This window comes from Podarcis gaigeae (assembly GCF_964106915.1).
Source record: "Podarcis gaigeae genome assembly, chromosome: 1".
Classification (NCBI taxonomy): Eukaryota; Metazoa; Chordata; class Lepidosauria; order Squamata; family Lacertidae; genus Podarcis; species Podarcis gaigeae.
Window position 1 is genome coordinate 27,426,556 of NC_139678.1, and position 19,500 is coordinate 27,446,055.

At 43.2% G+C, this 19,500-nt stretch overlaps 1 protein-coding gene across 2 annotated transcripts in view; it reads left to right on the forward strand.

Annotated features, from left to right (window-relative positions):
- Nucleotides 1–19,500, forward strand: part of STON2 (stonin 2) — a 64,706-nt gene that overhangs the window by 15,456 nt on the left and 29,750 nt on the right. For both annotated transcript variants that reach the window (XM_083732733.1, XM_083732734.1), the window contains one exon: nt 2,098–2,295. In XM_083732733.1, coding sequence (XP_083588859.1) covers nt 2,098–2,295 — 198 coding nt within the window. The remainder of the gene's footprint in view (nt 1–2,097; nt 2,296–19,500) is intronic.

Genomic DNA, 19,500 nt, shown 5'->3' on the forward strand with positions numbered 1-19,500 from the left:
CCGATTGTGCTATCTGCTCTGAAACTGGCAAGTCTTGAGTAAGAGAATCGTACAGCTGAGGAAGAAGGAAAGCAATAACTGAAAATGAGGAGAGCTTGATGGCATGCTAAAATTGTACTATCTTCACTGCTGGAGGAAAAATTTGCTATAAGCTCAGGTAGCTGAAGATTGAGGATGTATGTAATATAACTGGAACAAATTTGGAGAGAGAATTCTCAAGCAAGCTATTCTAGATCTCATCCACATCATACATGTAAAGCATTGCTTTTAAGAGTAATAATGAATCCTGGGAACCGTGGTGCTAACCTCATAGAGCTGTAATTCCCAACACCCTTAACAAATTACAATTTCCAGGATTCTCCATGACTGTTAAAGTGGTATAATAGTTCTTTAAATGTATGGTGTGAGTAGAGCTTGCTTCTAAAGACTATGAAGGTACGTTCTTCTAACTGTGATTTTGGACATTTCAGATTATAGATGCTGTTTGCGCTTGAGGCTTGTAAGGAAACATATCTCTGTTCAGACATTCTAAAATAGTGTGTACAGAGAGGAGATGAGGATCCCAGCTCTCCTTGCATCCCATGTATTAATAGTCTCTTTGCAGAGCAGGCAGGTATGCGGTTTTCATAGGTTTTTGTATACACATGTATAGGAAATGGGTTCCCTCAGTTCCTGCTTTCTGTAAACACAAAATTATGTATTTGCACTGCTTATATAGAACCAGCCACTGTAACTTAGGGTGATATTCAACACTGCACTACTATTCTGTCAATGCAAATATTTTTGCTTGCTGGATGGAATGTTCTCTCCCATCTTCTCCCCACAGGCTGATCTCCCCAGAGCAGATTTGGGGGGGAAAGCATGGAGGTGGGGGGGGGGAAGCCCTGTTACACTAGCAGAAGTCCTCTTCCAGGAATTCCATTAGCCTACCAGGTTAGTTGAATCTGGCCCACAGTGTTCTCCAATGTGACCCTTTTCTGCTGGCACCAATTCCCTTAAAAGACTCTTAAAACTTCCTGGTAGCCTAGCATTAGGTGTGAGATTGTCACCAGTACTGGGGATGGACCAAACTGTTAACTAAGACTGTTTATCAAAGGGCTAATTGTATACATAAGGAAAAGCTGATATATTGAGATCCACACGTGCTTGATTATGGTTTCCAAGGACTCAAGAGATGCTGTTGCTGAGACCTGCCTCTAAAAGGTTTTTACCTCAGACCAATTTCCCTGACATTCCTCCCCAGCCAAATTCACTCAAAACCCAGTTAACTACTGGGTACAATCTGCCTCTGACCCCAAAGCTCCTATGGTTGTACTTCTGGCTTCTTGGACATTTCCCCTGTTTTAAAAAACCTGCATGTGTCCTCTTCTGTTAAAACCTTTACACATTGCAGCCTATTAGCCTAACTCAGCCACTGCCTGCCTTCTTCTGATCACAGCCACCAAAGCATTGTCAACACACTGGGGAAAAATATACCATAATATTCAGGATTTCGCTGTCCACTTTCGCTTCAACTTTCTCTGTTCTTCGCCTCACACCTTCCTCATCAACTGTCGTTCCTGACTGACAGGTAAACTGCCCATTCTTCACTGACTAGAGCCTCCAACCAATCAGAGCCTCAGACTCATCGAATTTACTTGATCCCGGGCCCGTCTATAAATATTAAAAGCAATTATCTCTTTCCCCTTTCGGATCTTGTCTCCAAGCAGCTACTGCTAAACAGTCTTGCACCACAGTAAACAGCACAAGGCCTTGGACTTTGACATTTACGCTCTGACATTAACAGAGGTTGCAGAAATCTTTTTTCGAAGTACAAAATGCGTGGACAGACATACACAGCATTCCTCAGTCTACAACATGGTAGCAAGTGTTTTGGTTTTATATTAGAAGGCTTATAGCAAATGAGGAGCATTGATAGCATCAAATAACCAGCTAGCCTGCAGAATACTCAGGCAGCATTTCCTCGCTTGAGGGAAACTTGATATAAGATGTTCTGCACCATCCAATTCCCTCTTTTGTCATGACTCACCTTTCCAGAACCCTTTTTAGGCTGCCTAGTTCCACAAATTTCTTTCTTTCTTTCTTTCTTTTTTAAAGCCTTCTCTCCAAAAACATTCTGCTGGACGTGTCCCTCTTCGGGATCTTCTGAGAGAAGGCCTCTCACGTCAGACAACAGTTGGACAACTACTTCTGAGAACACCAGCAGCCCCAGTTTCACACCTTCCTATACTGACCTGCAGTCCATAAACACTGAAGACCTGACCAGTGGCAGAGCATCTGCAGCAGACTCAACCGGTAAGCAAGCTTTGTGCCTCCTTCCCTTTTCATTGGTCACATTTCCCTAAACAAACTGTTAACATTGGAATCTAAATTTGCAATGAATCCTGGATCAGCCTATTACAAATGCAGTATCATGATACGAGCTTCAGAAGATGGCTCAGTCAACTATTAGTTACCTTATTCTTGGTGCTCTTGCTGAACCCAGGACTGGCCTACCTGTTTTATTAAGTCTTTTAAAGAACAGTTTAACCAAACAAACATAAAACAAGAATAAAAAGTGAAATAAATAAAAGGTATACTATATCATTATATGAGTTAACAATTACAATCCCGTTTATACTTCTCTGATGTGCAGGTTTTATTATTATCCAGATGCATATATGCTTATTTTTAACCTACTATATTTTGTGTAAAAGTATTCCAGATGTGTTTATATGTGTCCATGCAAAGTCTACATCTCTAATCAGTCTGTTCATAAGTTGCAAGTGTAGTCATATCTTCAGTCCACTGATTAAATGGAGCCGTACACTTATCTTTCTGGTGCATCGGTATCAGTCTTTTGGCCCTAGTAAGGGATGGCCCATCCATGAGATGGACTGAGGCAGCCACCTCAGAATCTCACAGGGCAGTGCCCCTGTGTGAGCCCTGCCCACCCCACCACCACAGGAGAAGCTGAGAGAAGAAGTGGTGGCTTCCAGTGAGATGTCTCCAGAAGCCACCACTGCATGACCCTGGTAAGGGAGGATTTGGCAAATAGGAGGCAGTGAGGTGGCACCTTCCCATTTTGCCTCAGGGCCACCCCGGCTGTGCCAGTTGTCAAAGAAGACCACTCGTGAGACTTATGAGAATGTTTCAATTTAATCTGTAGTTAAAATATTCTAGTTCCTTCAGCACATTCACCTTTCCTTCACCGACAAGGAGAAACTTCTACCCCCCCCCCCGAGGGGGCAGGAATCTTTTTTTAAGAGCTAAAGAAGACCTGATAACGTTTATGTCTTTAGCCCTGATCTTCCTGCTGTGCCCTTTCCTAGGCCAGATGAGGACTGTGGCCCTGGGAGGACTTTAACCTTTCCCCCCTCCCATGATGGCTGCTTATTGTGGGAGGGGAAAAACATGTACCCCAGGGCTAAAGGCATTATATAACTTCTCATATACTTTGGCCCCAAGACAAAGGAAAAAGCAGAGAGTGAATCAAGACAACCTGTGGAGATATGTGATGAGATCTTTTGGCTTTTTTAAAAAAAACAACTTTTACTCAGCTGTTGTGGGGGCAGACTTTTGGTCAGAGCAGCAGATCTGAGGGGGGAGTTGTATAACCCTTTCTGTCTGTGCCATTTTTGTAATCTAAATCCCTTCCCCCTCCTCAGCTGATATGAGCCTTACTTGGGGGATGGGGTGGAATACAGATAGATTACCTGCTTCCTCCGTAGATTTTGCTCCTGTAGGATAAATAGTAGAAGAAGAAGAGTTTGGATTTGATATCCCACTATCACTTCCCTAAGGAGTCTCAAATCGGCTCACATTCTCCTTTCCCTTCCTCCCCCACAACAAACACTCTGTGAGGTGAGTGAGGCTGAGAGACTTCAAAGAAGTGTGACTGGCCCAAGGTCACCCAGCAGCTGCATGTGGAGGAGCAGAGACTCGAACCCGGTTCTCCAGATTACGAGACTACCGCTCTTAACCACTACACCACACTGGCTCTCATGGCTGGTCTGATTAAAATCTGAGTCCTCCACAGCTACTTTAAAGCTACATCTGTTTTGGTCAAGAGAGAGAGAAACAAATTGGCAGACCTGCATGATAAAAAATAATCAGAAGTAGATTCTGCCTTGCTGGAATGTTAAGCTGTGCCCCTGATATGCCCAGAGGTAGAAAGCACAAATATTTACACTAAAGCACATGAAGCCTGTGTTTGATCAAATTAAAAGCTGGACGTGGTCTGTGGCTAATTCATGTGCAATTCATATGTGACCTACTTCAGGGCAGTGAGGTGAACTTTTGACAAGCTTCAAGGATAGCTGTCCTAGGTTTAGACCTTCACCTTTCCTAGGTAAAATTTACACAGTCACATACCAAGCAACCAGTGCTATCTGAATATTGTGGGACGGATTTGCAAATAGATAAAAGTGTCTTTACAGGATTTATCATGCTTACTTTGGGTCTCGGCTCTGCCATGCAGTGTGGAAAGTCAAATATCTTTGCAATGGGCAGGAGTTCAGTTTGAAGTAGGGCACAGTTGTGTCAGACTTTGTATGGAAATTCTTGGTCTTCTGCTTTTGATTGAGGGGGAAAGAGCAACACAGCACTGAATTGTTCAGGTCCACAACTGCAAGATACCGAGCACCCTGGAAAGCGGGTTTAAATCCCCAGAAACTTCCTTTTAGTTTTACTAACAAGGAATTGGAAAATGTGAGCAACAGCCACTGAAAAAGTAGCCTGACTTCTAAAGGGTATATGACTTCAGTGGCTCAAAAATGACTAAGAGTAAGCCAGGACTGGGCAAAGCTCTGCACTATGCAGGGCAGAAATGTATGTTTGAAGAATTTTAGGGCATCACAGTGAGCTGATTTCTCATGGTGAATTAAATACATGACTGAGAATCTTGCACTCTCTTGATGTGATCTTTCAAGTGGCTGGAGATCAAATTAGTGAGGTTTTAGCAGTAGCACTAGCAGCTATTACTTGTAACTCGTTTCATATGCTCGAGTTATTGGAGTGGATGCATTGCCAGCTATGAACACAAAGGTGGCATTTCCCATCATAATCAAGTAGTGCTTGATCCTCCTCTATCCTCAGGAATGGGCAGGACCACACATTGAGGGGGGGGGGGAGGGAGGGTTCTCATGCTGAAATAAGAGATTCTGCTTCTTTGCAATATAATGTGGTTGCCTCAAAAGCATGGGAAAGGATGAGGAGATTGTACCGGTAAGAAGCACAAGAATGTGGTTTAGCAATGATGAGAGGTTTAGAGGATCGGTTTTAGGCCTAGCTGTTCTTAAGCTAATTGGAAGCAGATTTAGTGTAAAAGGAGAAGGGAAAGTCAGGGGGAAATCTTGTAGGCTCAGATGTTGACTTCTCCTCTTGTATGATTTCTTCCTAGATGCTCGGACAGGGTCTGTTGCAGTGTTTTTTCCACTTGGGGGAAAAATGTCACTAAGATTGAGTATCAGTGTGTGTGGTGCATCATTTTAGATGCCCTGAATCCAAGCTGGCCATTAATGATGGGTATAATAATGCATTAGGGATGTCCAATTTAATTCTTGCTCTGTATGATAGTTTGTATCAAATATGAGTCATTCTAACTTACCTGTTTGGAGACGAGAAATCCCTAATATATAAATCTTTGTATTTATATGTCAAACCCAAAGTTTCTGATCTTATTATTGAAATCAAATTACCTCTTTTCTTTCTTGTTAAAAAACAGCCAGGGAACCATGCAGTGTTCACACTTTTAGATCTTTTAAGCTCCCTGTTTTGCTGGATTTTAACCCATTTTTTAATTGTCCATTCCTGTAGGTGGTCTTTCTCTAATGTTGTTCATGCATAACCTCCTTGCAAATATAAGAGGAACAGTTTGTTTTTCACTCTGAGGCCAACTACTGGACGTATCAATGGCTTGATTCATTATAGGGCATCTTGCTAGGCTCCAATTTCCCTAGGAGTTTGCTTCTGTCATGAGAAAAAGGAGACAAGAGAGAACAGAAATTAAGGATAGGAGGAAAGGCCCTTTTTGCTGTAGGTCCACGAAAGCAGGGAAACAGGGCTGTTACGACCCAGAAGAGCTTGTGTGGAACTCCTAGCCAGGTGGAAGGCTTCACAGTCAGAGCCTGTTGGAATTGGAAAGAAGAAAAGTAGGAGACTCCTCACTCTTTCCCAGTCATCTTATGCTCATTGGATGGCTGAATCCCCTGCTTCCAGTGGAGAGATTTGAGTTCTAGTTCAGTGGCAATAATTTGGTTCCCTATGACCTTTATTTTAAATCCTTTGGGCAGTTCTTACCTCAAACTCCAACACTGTTTTTTTGTTGTTGTTTTTTAAAAAAAACTTGATAGCGGATTGGAGTTAAGAGTGGGTTAGCTATTAAGAGTGAAACTTCAAAGAAATTCCTGTGTGTGTTTACTGCAGATTGGGTGATCTCTGCATTGCATACACAAATGGCAGCAAAGTTTGAGCTTTTGCCTCCTATGAAAGAAACGCAGTGCTACTAAAGAGGATTTGCTGCTCTGATCAAGAGTTTCTCTGGTGGACCTGGCTTTGGGTTATGTATGAGCATGTATCCCATCTTTACACTGGCACACAAGGTTATGGCATGCCTGTTCACAATATCACGATCAATAGGGTTATTCCTTTAGTGCAAAGTGCATTTTGACTTGTTCTTGGTGACTTGTGTTTAATACAGTTAGTGACTCATCTATATTGTTATGCTTTTATAGATCCTATATAGTGCAATAATTCCCTACTTCCCCTTCTCATTAACAAGCTCACACACTCTGGAGGAGAACAAAGCATTGTATTTTGCCACTGGGATTCTGGCTTCTTTGGCTGAAATCACCAGTTGGCTTGAAATCTGAGTTCCAGGCTGCACTCGAGTAGGTAGGGAGCCGCCTGTTCAGACACCTACTGGCTCCAGCCTTGAGGCTTACAGATAGTTATCGCAGAGGCGCAGAAATGGGAATGGAAATTAAAAAGAGCACTACTGTAATTTCCTGAAGTGCCCTGAAGCAGGTTTTGGAGCAAAGATGTAATTTCATAGATCTGCATGAATGGTGTGAATGCAGACAATTTAACCCTTGGGCTGCCTTCAGCAATTTTGGAAACGGGAGAGAGTAGAACCTTCCTGATGCTATCATGGAAATAATTGATCACACTTCAGATTTAATGCAGAATTGAAAGCATGTTTCCTCATAAGTGTGACCTGTTGAATTCAGTGGACCTTTTTTTGAATAGTAATATAAGTGTGCTTAGGACTGCAGGATATTTATTTTATTCTGTTTCATTTTAAGGTTGAAATTACACTGCATCATGTTTAGTATGGAAGAGCCCCTGAAGGTACTGAAGTGGATCGCAAATTGCGTTTTTTGCTTAGTTGAAATCCCATTTCAGCAAGTTACTTATGAGAAGGGACCTTGCTCCCAGGACTCATGGAAGGGCAATGATCATAAGGAGCTTTGAAATTTGTTATTGTTTAGTTGTTTAGTCATGTCTGACTCTTCGTGACCCCATGGACCAGAGCACGCCAGGCACTCCTGTCTTCCACTGCCTCCCGCAGTTTGGTCAAACTCATGCTGTAGCTTTGAGAACACTATCCAACCATCTCATCTGCCGTCCCCTTCTCCTTGTGCCCTCCATCTTTCCCAACATCAGGTTCTTTTCCAGGGAGTCTTCTCTTCTCATGAGGTGGCCAAAGTATCGGCTTTAGGATCTGTCCTTCCAGTGAGCACTCAGGGCTGATTTCCTTAAGAATGGATAGATTTGATCTTCTTGCAGTTCATGGGACTCTCAAGAGTCTCCTCCAGCACCATAATTCAAAAGCATCAATTCTTCGGTGATCAGCCTTCTTTATGGTCCAGCTCTCACTTCCATACATCACTAACGTCTATATATCACTTTGAAATTACTTGCATGTGAATAGTTCCATGTGAATGTTGACAATCCCTGATAAATGTATTGAGTCCTGGGGCTGTAGGAGGCCACTTTAAACTGTTTCAGGCCAATGATCCACCTGCCTCAGTATTGTCTCCAATGTTAGCAGCCCTATAGGATTGAAGATGGGAGTCTTTCCCAGGTCTAACTGGAGATGGCAGGGGTAGAATCTGTGGCCTTCTGCATGTGCTCTTCCACTGAACTCCAATTCTCTCCCCCCCCCCCCCAAGTCCAGCATTCACTGCTGCATGTCCTTACTTGTGAGCTATAGACTGGTAAGTGCTCACAGTCTTCTTTTAAAAAACAACAACAACATCCTCTGGTATACCTCCGTCACTCAGAAAAGGTCAAACTGCATATCCATGATTGGACTTTCCTTCTTTGAAAAAGCTCACAGGAGAGGAGGGATGTTATAACCTTTTACTTGTTCACCGTTTCCCCAGTCTCATCTCCATCCTTAAGGTGCAGCTAACTCCCATTAAAGGCGGGGGGGGGGGGGAATAGTCAACAAGTACATACAAGTGCTGTTAACAGCAGCAAATTTGGAGTGCAAACTGTGTTAGTGTCTCCCTTTTACTGTTGTTAGCCGCTCTGAGCCCAGCTTCGGCTGGGGAGGGTGGGATATAAATAAAATTTATTATTATTATTATTATTATTATTATTATTATTATTATTATTCACCTGTAACTCTTGGCAGTGCGCAAGAAACACCTGTGCAGAGTGTTGACTTCTACATCCATGTTCAAGCAGATTACACGCCTTGTGTTTTATATACAGATTAAAAACACATGCCTTGTGTTTTATATACAGATTCTAGCTAGTGGAATTGCACCTGTATGCCTCTGAGTGAAAAAGTCAGTACTATCTGTATAAGGACTAAGGACTGGGTGTTAGGTGGGCAAAAGCAAGGTGATGGCCATTGTCACTGATTCCAAAGCTCTGCAAAACAGACCTTTCCTGTACTGCAAAAAGACTTGGCTCTGAAAGTGGGGCAGTTAGATTCCCCCATAGTGCTTTGCAGAGGCTCCTTTGTGGCAGGGTGTTCTCTAATCGTGCAGTATTAGGATCTGGTTGGGAAGCTTTGCACAAAAGAACTTAGGGGCTCTGGAGGCTTTGCTTTCATGAACTCATTTCTTCTCCTGCTCCCGGGCTGATTTGTTTGCAGAGGCTCGGTTGCCTCAAGCAACGTAATATCAGTGTGAACTATGGGGTATCCTTGGAGATCTGCAGGATTCCCTGCAAACCTTTTCAGCTATTAGCCTTTTCAGAGGATGAAACAAATAGGCATTTTCTTCAGTAGGAGCTATTGCTTAGTTTCCCCTTCCCTTTTCTTTTCTCTGCCCCACCCCACTTTTCTGAAGTATGTAAAAGCAGCTTGGTGTGTTTCACAGGCAGATACTGTGAACAGTGTAAAGCAATGCCTTCCATGCCACAATCTCTTCTGTTAGTCCTAATGCCTTTGCATCAGTTTTTAGCCTTAGGGAGAAGCAATGAGTGAACTTGCAATATGCCTGACACCTGCCCATGCCTCAGCGCTCTTGCCTGAACTCCCCTTTCCCCATGCCAACTGGGACCATGTAGCGACTACAGTCTTCCTGTTGCTTCTTCTGCTTGCCCAATCCCAGCAGATAGCAGCATGGGACTGGCAGTGACTACCCCCCAAAACACACACACACACACACACACACACACACACTTTTTTGCAAGGCTCTGCAAATCCTATATTTTCCAGAATTGCAATTTTGTGTGGGTGGTGCAAGTGTTGTGATGGTGGGTGATGAGGTTGTGTAGTATGGGTGTGTGAATATATTTGTGGTGTGGGGGAATGAACGGGTATAGAGGTTGTACCCTTGGGTTTATACTTGTCCTAAACAATCATTCTTTTCTTCAGCATTGGAGCATGAATTGTAAACAACTGCTATAATGCCAAATGAGGGGCACTGCACCCTGTAGTGAGAATTATCCAGAACTCACATTTAAGCTAAGATATCTAATGCCAAATTTGTTAACTAATTCTAACAAAGAGATGTTTTGGTGGGTGGGAAGGTTGTGAATAACTTGAAGTCAGTCATACAGGAAATTGAACCTGCCCCCATTGCTCTTCATTTCAGTACATTTCGATTTATTTATTTTTTGGTCTTAAAATTGTGTATGGACAATGCAAATGGCAGAAGAATTTCCTTGGAAGGTGATCGCTGACATGATATTAGCCATGCAAGTGAAAAAGATCTTGATAGTTATGATAGGGCCACTGAATATCTTTGCAAAGCTGCAATGCTTACTTCATTAATCACTTTGGTTAGCCCAGGCTTCCTCAATCTCAGCCCTCCAGATGTTTTGTTTCCTATCATCCCTGACCACTGGTCCTCCTAGCTAGGGATCATGGGAGTTGTAGGCCAAAAACATCTGGAGGGCCGAGGTTGAGGAAGCCTGGGTTAGCCTTTTGGAAGACTGAATAGGTGCCCCCAATCAAAGAGATAGTAAGGATACATGTATCTAATTTATAAAAGCTTATGATGGCAAGAGCAACTCTAAAAGGAGTATTCTGTCCTGGATGTGAGAGAGGGCGAAATGTCTCTTTTAAATGCTCTGCACATGTATGCTTCATCTGAAAACAAAACAGTCCTTGCCTGTAGATTTATGCATATTTAATTGGTTAGAAACTCCTATGAGAAGCTGGAAGAACCCTAGTTATTTTTGTTACAACATTAAGAACTGACAGGCACTCTCTTATAGAGCCTTGTGCTAGCAAGATAAGAATTGTGGGAGATAAGAGCTTGTCTTATGGGTACAGAGTTTATCTTTCTGGAAACTGAAAGTAGCTGAGCTAACAGCAGTGCTGGAACCTTTTCCTTCATTTCTTTCAAGTTATTCCTTCCTCATTCGTAATTAGTTGGTTTATTATAAAAGTATCACAACCCAGTTATAATGCTTTTTATGCTCTTTTCTTGCTCAGATATGTAAAACTTTGGAAAGAGGAGTGCTTATTCTCCGCTGGCGTGGTAAGAGGCATTTCTGTGGCAACCCATTAGCCAAAGCAAATGCCATCCTTGTCCACAGCTTTACACAATGTAATTCCCTGTTATTAAATACAGCTGCAGGTGAGCAAACACTTCTTAAAAATGCAAACGGTTCCCTTTATTCAGTCTTTCTTGACTCTCCGTCTCTTAACCGAGGGATGAACTCTGTGGCACGGTTATGAATTTTAAAGGGAGTTGAGCAAAGCATTGCTTTGAAATTAGCCTCCATTGTGCCTTCACTGAAAAAGCAGTAGAGCAGCCCTTCTGCCTCGTAATCTCTGTTAATAAGGGTGACTGAGCACATCTTCATTAAACTGTTGGTGTTGCTGTGATGGGGGATTTATTTGGCCCCAGCCTTCTTTCAGATTCTGACCTCGATGAATCAGCCGTAATGCTCACACTCTGAAAATCTTTTGTTGCCTTGCTGCTGCTCTGAGAGCAATTAGTAGTAATGCACAATATATTTGGGGCTAGGGAAGAACCCCAACACATTCTTCCTTTTCTTCTCTTTTTTTAATGAGGGGGGCCTAGCTGTCATAGAATTCAAAGTTCACTTGATTGATTGAGCACCATGTTAGCTCTTGTACCTAAAAACCACAAAAGACCAGGAGAACATGTAATATTGCCCCTGAATCATTTTCTTCCCCCATACCCTGTTTGCACACTTTGGTTGCCAAATGTAGTGAGTTCTTCCGTGTGTAAAATATAAACCGTTTACCCACAACGAAGGCAATTCTGGCAATATGATGGCCCATCCACAGATTGCAGTTCTGAACAGAAGAGCAGATATTGGAAGCAAGCCATGCTCTTCTAAGTGTTTAAGGAAATCAAGCTTATTGCGTTTTTGCAGGGCTGCGGCTTAAGACTGGTTAGAAGTGGGGGCAAAGAGATTTTCAGGGGAGCAAAAGTTTTGACATGGATATACATTGATGTTCTGCAACCAATCTGTTTTGTTAGCCACTTTGGGCTTCCCTTGGGAAGGATAAGCAATAGGTAACATATTCAGAACATGAAATATGTTTTGAATTGCAAAACTGGAGGGTGTATTAAGGGGGCTAGCTATCTAGGGGGTTCTTTTAATACCCCATAATAGCCATAGCACTGTTATCAACGTATTAGAAGAACCATGGTATGCTTATAGTAAAAGCTGCTCTGCATGTCAAACCTATGAAGTGGCCCAATATAGGTCATGTGGTCTGAAGAATGCAAGGTAGAGGACGCAGCACACCACTGCTCTAAATGGCACCCCTACACAGATGTCCATAGTTGACCCTTTTTCTGGTATATTGTGAGTCCCACTACCCTCTTGTGGCCACAAGGTGGTGTTACCAAACTTACATATTCCACAACATGGGCTGAAGCTGCCTTGCATTGAGTCTGTCTTTTGGTTCTTCTAAGTATGGTCAGCACACTGTACAGCTGACACAGCCTCTTATTGCACCACAGTCAAATATTAGCCACCTTCAGACGTTCGTCCACAACTTTGTACCTCTCTTCCATCCACCCCCTTCCCTCATGTGCTTGCTTTGGCGCAGAAGTGCTGGCTTGCATTAAGCCAAAGTTTTCAAATGTGGGACCATGAGAAGGTCTTCATCCCCGGATCCAGGAACTCCAGCATGCTAATACAGGGATGAGCGTTGCTCCGAGATGCTTGAGTCCCAAGTTGTTTAGGTGGCAGTACTTTAAATTCAGCCCAGAAGCTTATAGACACCCATTGAAGATCTTTCAGTATTATGTGATCCCTGATGGCCGCTCCAGATAATACTCTGACAGGCACACTTGGCACTAATCGTAGTTTCCAGGTCAGTTTTAAGGCAGGTTCATGTTGAGTGTATTGCATTAATCCAAGTGGGAGGTAGCCAGAGCACAGGTCACAGTGACCAGGTTATCTCTGTCTAGGGCAGCCATAGCAGACAAACTTGCCAGAGCTGGAAAACAGCATTCCAAGCCAGTGAAGCACCCGAGTCTCCGGTGTCAGCTCAGTGTCAAGTACTTCCAGATTATTAGAACATAGGAACGTAAGAAGACTCTTCTGGAGCAGGCCAATGGCCCATCTAGTCCATCATCCTGTTCTCACAGTAGCCAACCAGATGCAGATGCTCTTGTGGAACCCAGAAACAGGATCCGAGCACTTGCCCCTGCTGGCTGTCAGTGTAGACAGTTCTGAGCTCCTAGGGATTAGATCTGGGACCTGCTGCAGGCAACAAAGTACTTGTTCTTCCTTATCATTGGCAGAAAGGGATAGATACTGTGAATATACATGTGCAGTGTTTTCCCAAATGATGCTTTGGGAATCTTGTGTATGGGCTGTCAGAATATTAGTAGTGCTAAGTCTTAAGACTTGAGAGGAATACAGCATGAGAACGCTGGGATCCCCTTCTGGGTCTATAGTTAAAAGTCAGCAGGTGGTTCACTTCTAGCAAAGGCTTAAGACCGAAAAGCAAACTTTGGGAGAGTCGCCCTCTGTCTCTCTCCTAATACATTCATTTGTCATAGGCAGACACACAGCGTAGATCTTAAATCCTGATTTTAATTGAAGTTGTCAGTTGGGGGAAAGGAGTGATTGGTGCTGATGGCATTGCAAACAAAGCTGCTTTAAGATGTTTCTCCGAATGATTAGTGGTCTGTGTTTTAGCTGGAAGTAATTGTTATCCTTCCTCAAATATCATTTATCAAAAATGCCACCTGCCAGTGGCAGAATATAAGATGAGCTAAAGGACCAAGCAGGATTTATAATCAGTCCAACATGCCCAGAAGAAAAGTTTGAATTTAATGTTACCCAAGACAGATAAATTTTTAAGGGGGTTTAAAACTTTAAAAACTGAAATGAAAGAAATCCCTAGTTCCTCATAAACTGTCATTTGTGGCAATGGAATGATACAATTTGAGGGTGTTTTTGAGTACAGTGGTACCTCAGGTTACATACTCTTCAGGTTACATACGCTTCAGGTTACAGACTCCGCTAACCCAGAAATAGTGCTTCAGGTTAACAACTTTGCTTCAGGATGAGAACAGAAATCATGCTCCAGCGGTGCGGCAGGAGCAGGAGGCCCCATTAGCTAAAGTGGTGCTTCAGGTTAAGAACAGTTTCAGGTTAAGTACGGACCTCCGGAACGAATTAAGTACTTAACCTGAGGTACCACTGTATATGCAGAGTGCATCTCTCTCACACACCACAGGGCAACTATAGCCCACCATGTTTGATATTAAAGCACAGGCTTTTCTGTGTCCTAAAAGTGTAGGGGTGGGGGGCAAACTGCCTTCCCTTCCCTCTCTTTCTGCCCCTTTCAGAAATTGCTGCACACATGCATGCCCACAACACAAAAGGTTATCCAAGCTCCAAGGATTTGGAGGTGGTTCTTTTGCTGCCCATTTCCTTCTATCCTCCACGGATATGTGTGCCTTGTTTGATTTGAGAGTAACCTGCTGCACTTTCCCTCCCTCCCTCCCCCTTCTGCCCTGCCCACACTAACTGAGCAGGGCTGACTGACAAGCAGGCAAACAGCCACGGGTCCTGCTCAAGCATGTATAATGCATACCTCCCCACACCACTCCCACAAGGCAGCCTCACTACGCAAGCAAAAGGGAGCCCCGGCTGCCTTGGCAGTCGTTCTAAAGGCTAAACTGACACACAGCGCCATCTCCCTGGGGTAAGAGCCGCAAGGTCGCCTGGCTTGCTTTGATTTTAAACGGGGGGGGGGGGGGAGGCGGAGAAGGCTAGCAAGATGGGAAGCGGCAAAACAAGAAGCAGATGTTGAGGGGGGGGGGAGAGAAAGAAAACTTTTGAGTCTGTTGACCCGTTGCCTGCAGTACACTTGAAGCTGTAGTGCTGAAAGACTTAACTGACTCTGTAACCCGAGAGCGTTGAAATGGGGTCTGGACTGTTTGCTTTTAACTGGACATTTGAGCCGGGAACCCAGAAAGATGCGAGCGGGTTGCCCTTTGCACATCGACGCCGTTTTTTACAAAGCTACTCTTCATGGATCTAGCATTTGAGAAAGTTAGCCTGTAAATGCGGCGGCTTTTAGAAAAGGAGCTCAAGGTGTAGTGGTTTGGTCTGGTTTCTCTCCTAGAGAAATCTTGATGCTCTTAGCACACAAGACCATGTGGAATGGAATGGTCCAGGTTTTATTTGTTGGTTCCTTCTCCCCTTTAAAGAAGCAAGCAAAAAGAAAGGGGGAGGGGAGAAAAGCTGGGCTCTTCTTACAGTAAGATAATTCCTGCTATAATGGCAAGTGTCTTTTTATCTTACATTTGTCTATGTGTGTGTTCATGGGGAAATCAAATGCGATTTTTCACATGTTAAATCAGTTTTTGCATTTCTCTGCAGCTGTAGTCAAATGCTGATGGCCCCATTGACTAGAAAGGATTTTTGATTTATTTATTTATTTATTTTAAAGGGCTCCGTCCACATTCTGTACTACCTTAATATTCCAAAGTGGTGCATTCCAGACTAAAAGGTGCTTTGGGTATGACTTGTGAGAACACCTTTCTGTTAGAGGTTTCCTGAGGGTGCAATGCTATGCTGTGCAATACCTGGAAGAAAGACTGTGTGAATTCAGTGGGACTTTCCTCTGCTAGCGTAAAAGATGACTCCTAGTGTGTGAAAAGGAATGCAGGGAGTGTAATTCAAACCAAAAGTCAGTGTAGATTCTAGCTTATGCAGGGTTGCCTTCAAATTATAAGTATGAATAGATACACGCACACACTTATATAGACATACAGTACTTGTTATTAAGAATTTTAAAAACTCTGAATACTTTGTTGGGGTCTTAGGTTTTGTAAATAAGTGAATGTATGAATTGGTTAGATCTCCTGACTGCATTATCTGGAGAAGTAACTTCTGACTTTTAATATTTGTTGAACACTCATTGCCGTGGTTTGTGGAGTAATGAATCATGGAATTCATAAATGACCCGAACTTTGGAAGTGATGCCCCAAGCAAGGAAAGGAAAGGAAAGGTCCTTTGAAGGCAAGCTCATGTTGTTAGGTTGATACTAGTTTCCTTCAAAAACAAGAAAGGCCTTGCCTGTTCTTATTTTTAAACAAGGCTTTGATCGCCAACCTGATTACCATGAAGAGCGTGGAAATTCTGGCAAAGCATTTGTGGACACTCCGTGGGGTTAAGATTTTAATGCAATAAATGATAACACTTCTTTTTACAGTGCAAAAGTGTTTTGAAAATTCCCTAAAACACAGTGCCAGGTTTACACCACATTTTTGTGAATTTTCAAAGCGAACGGCAAGAGTACCCTTTATTTCTCCATTCTGTCACCTACTCTTTACCATATTGCTTTCTCAAACTTGTAATGCCACATATTTAATAAGTTGAGCTCCATCAAATTATGTGATCTCACCCCTAAAGAATTCCTTCCTTTTTGTCTTTTTGATAGGTCAGGATGTTTCTTAAAGTCAGTGGGTGGTTGTTGCAGAGTAAATAAGTACAATATACAGCTGGTGAAAAAGAGCCTGCAGCTCCTGTGGCTGGAGTAGATATTTGAAAGTAGGGGTGTTACATAAACTAAACTCTGCTCCTTTTTTAAAAGTGAAATGTTGGGTGGGAATGCACAATGTGAATCTGTAGTAATTGCTAGTGGCTTTAATTTGTTTTTGTTTTCAATTGGAGTCTGGACGGCATCCAGTCCTGTTATTAGTGCTAGGGCTCTGCCCAGGACCATGTAAATTACTAATATACTTCAGAGCATGTACAGAGGTGCATTTAAGTCACCACTAATCAGTGGTGCTCTCAGGGCAGATGCCCGGAGCCCCACTCAGCAGAACATGCAGAAGGTCCATCAGACACGGTAGGGGTTGTTTACCTAATTTTTAAGTAATGCACATGGCCAGCTAAAGAGGATGGGGCATAAGACAGTTAAGTTCAGAGCCTAAAATTACCTAACTGCACCATTGTCCTTGCTTGACCACCCAAGCCAAGCCATCTCACCTAATAAAGCGAGGGTTCCATGCAAATAAGCCCAGCTTTCAGGCAAGCTTCAGTATTGTCTCATCGTTTCTGTGGAAGTTAATCCCTGCAGGGAAGCGTTTCCACAAGTCACTCCCAATATATGAAATCATAGCATGATAGAAGGGTTGACACACTTTTTTTTTCCCTTGAAGGAATTCTGTGCATATGCTGAGAATCAGTTTGGCTCTGCGTGCCTGAGTCTGCCCTATGAGGAAACAGGGATATAAACTCAATCACCATTTTGATTCTTATATTTCTCTTCCACCCTTCCTCCAAGGAGCTCAGAGTGACAAATTTGGATTTTGTTAAATGGTGGGAGCGACTCTTGGGAACAATACCACGAAGATTTGGTGCTTCTATTGGCCATTGCTTACACTGGAACACCCCCCTCCTAAGAGTAGCTCTGAAGTATGTTTAAAAAAATTAAAAGGTGGTGCTTCAAAATTTAACAGTTGGAATAAATGTTTAGAATACTTAAGACGTTAGTTTTTATGTAGGACTACTGCTTTCTCTCGTTGATGTTGGTTAGTTAGGCAACCTGTAGAATCAGCTGTTTAGTGCTGGACAGTACATTCTCAGATGTTATCCTCAACCCCTTCACTACCATCATTGTCATGCATGCAGAGTGGGGGGGGCGGGACTTGGAGTTGTTGTGGTTTTCCAAAGACAATAGTCTTACTCAAAGCCCTATTTATATGTTCTCTAATTCAAGCTTTATTTTGAATCCTCATAGCTCATCCTCTGACATTGATGGATAATACTGGTCTCTGTATTTGTCTCCTGATTTATTTAGTTTGTTGAGGTATAGAGATTAATACACGCAGACAGCCCCAAACACTGCATTGTCAAGCTTTCAGGTGTGAGGCTATATTAGTTTAGTAGTTGTCCATTGCTGTAAATCAGCTGATTATTTTTGGGAGAGAGTTTATAACTTTTAATAAAACCAATGAGCAACAGAATAGATGCACAAATGCCAGTGACAAATGGAAGCATTTTTTGCCCTAAACGAGGAAGGGATTCATAGAGGGTGAGGTGAATGGCAGCTTGGACCTGTCTTGACTCATACATTTAGTTGTTCATTCAGGTGGTTGCTTGCTAGGTGCGGGGGTTTTTTGGTGGGGATGGGCTGCAAAATGGTGCAAAGCATCTTTGTAAGATGGATGCTTATATCAGATGCAGGTGTGATCCAGAAGTTTCATGAAAACAGTGAAGAGGCATAGGATGTTTTGTATTTGCAGGGTGTCCTGATTCTTACAAACAGAACAATTGATGGCTGAAAGAAACTGTAGGATGGTGGGAACTGATTGGCCTTGTCTCAATCTTGGGAACACAGTAAAGGGGCTTGCCAATTAAGAAGGAGAACCTAGGTCAGGATAGCCAATGTGGTGCCCTCCAGATGTTGCTGGACTACAATTCCCATCATTCCTGATCATTGACCATGTTGGCTGGTGGAAATTAGAGTTCAGCAGCATTTGGAGAGACCCCTATTGGCCACCTGTATTCCAGACTACTTGGGAAAATCAAAATAAGGCGTGTTCTTAGGTTTGGTTCATATTGTGTTTTCACCACATACTTTTGAACAGCCGGAGGGGCACTGCATTGACTACTCCTGACCTAGGTGATGCATAACCTGCTAACCTCACATTTTGGGCCAAATAAAACAGTTTTGGTAGGATTCTGAAGCTTAATGCTTGATGGTGTGGGTAACAGTGTTCCTCCAGTTCTGCTTTGAGAATCTTGCACCTAGTCCCTCACTATATGAACTGGCTGAGAAGTGTCATTGAAAGAACAGCAGGCTTTATGGACCAAGTCACATGGTGTGTGATATCACAGCTCAGCACCTTCTAGAAAAACTTCAGAACGAAGGTTGGGCAAAATGGACGAGTTGTGATTTTGACCCATCTTAGAGAAGGCGGAAAGTCAAAGGATATTGACTTAACAGAATCAATTTCATGTCAGCCAAGGCTTACAATGACTCTGTGGAGCTGAGGTAATGTTTTAGTGACTCAACATAGGCAGGGGCTGCACGTGCAGGATCCAGCCACAGAAACAGGCACCCTGCCAGAGGGTTGGGCTATTTACATATTACACTATTCACATGGGAAGTGCTTGCAGAAAAGCAGCACCCACACAGCTGAGAGAATGCTTAAAGGGCCCTTTAAGAGAAAACCCGTTGAGCATAGACCGTGAGGGGACAGCTGTATGAGGTGCAAGGATTGTGTGCATGCTATATAAATCCAGAAGGGACATAGGTGGCGCTGTGGTTTAAACCACTGAGCCACTTGAGTTTGCTGATTGGAAGGTCTGTGGTTTGAATCCCTGTGATGAAGTGAGCTCCCGTTGCTGTGTCCCAGCTCCTGCCAACCTAGCAGTTCAAAAACATGCCAGTGCAAGTAGATAAATAGGTACTGCTGTGGTGGGAAGGTAAACGGCGTTTCTGTGTGCTCTGGTTTGCATCACGGTTTTCCGTTGCGCCAGAAGTGGTTTAGTCATGCTGGCCAGATGACCCGGAAAGCTGTCTGTGGACAAACGCTGGCTCCCTTGGCCTGAAAGCAAGATGAGCGCCACAACCCATAGTCACCTTTGACTGGA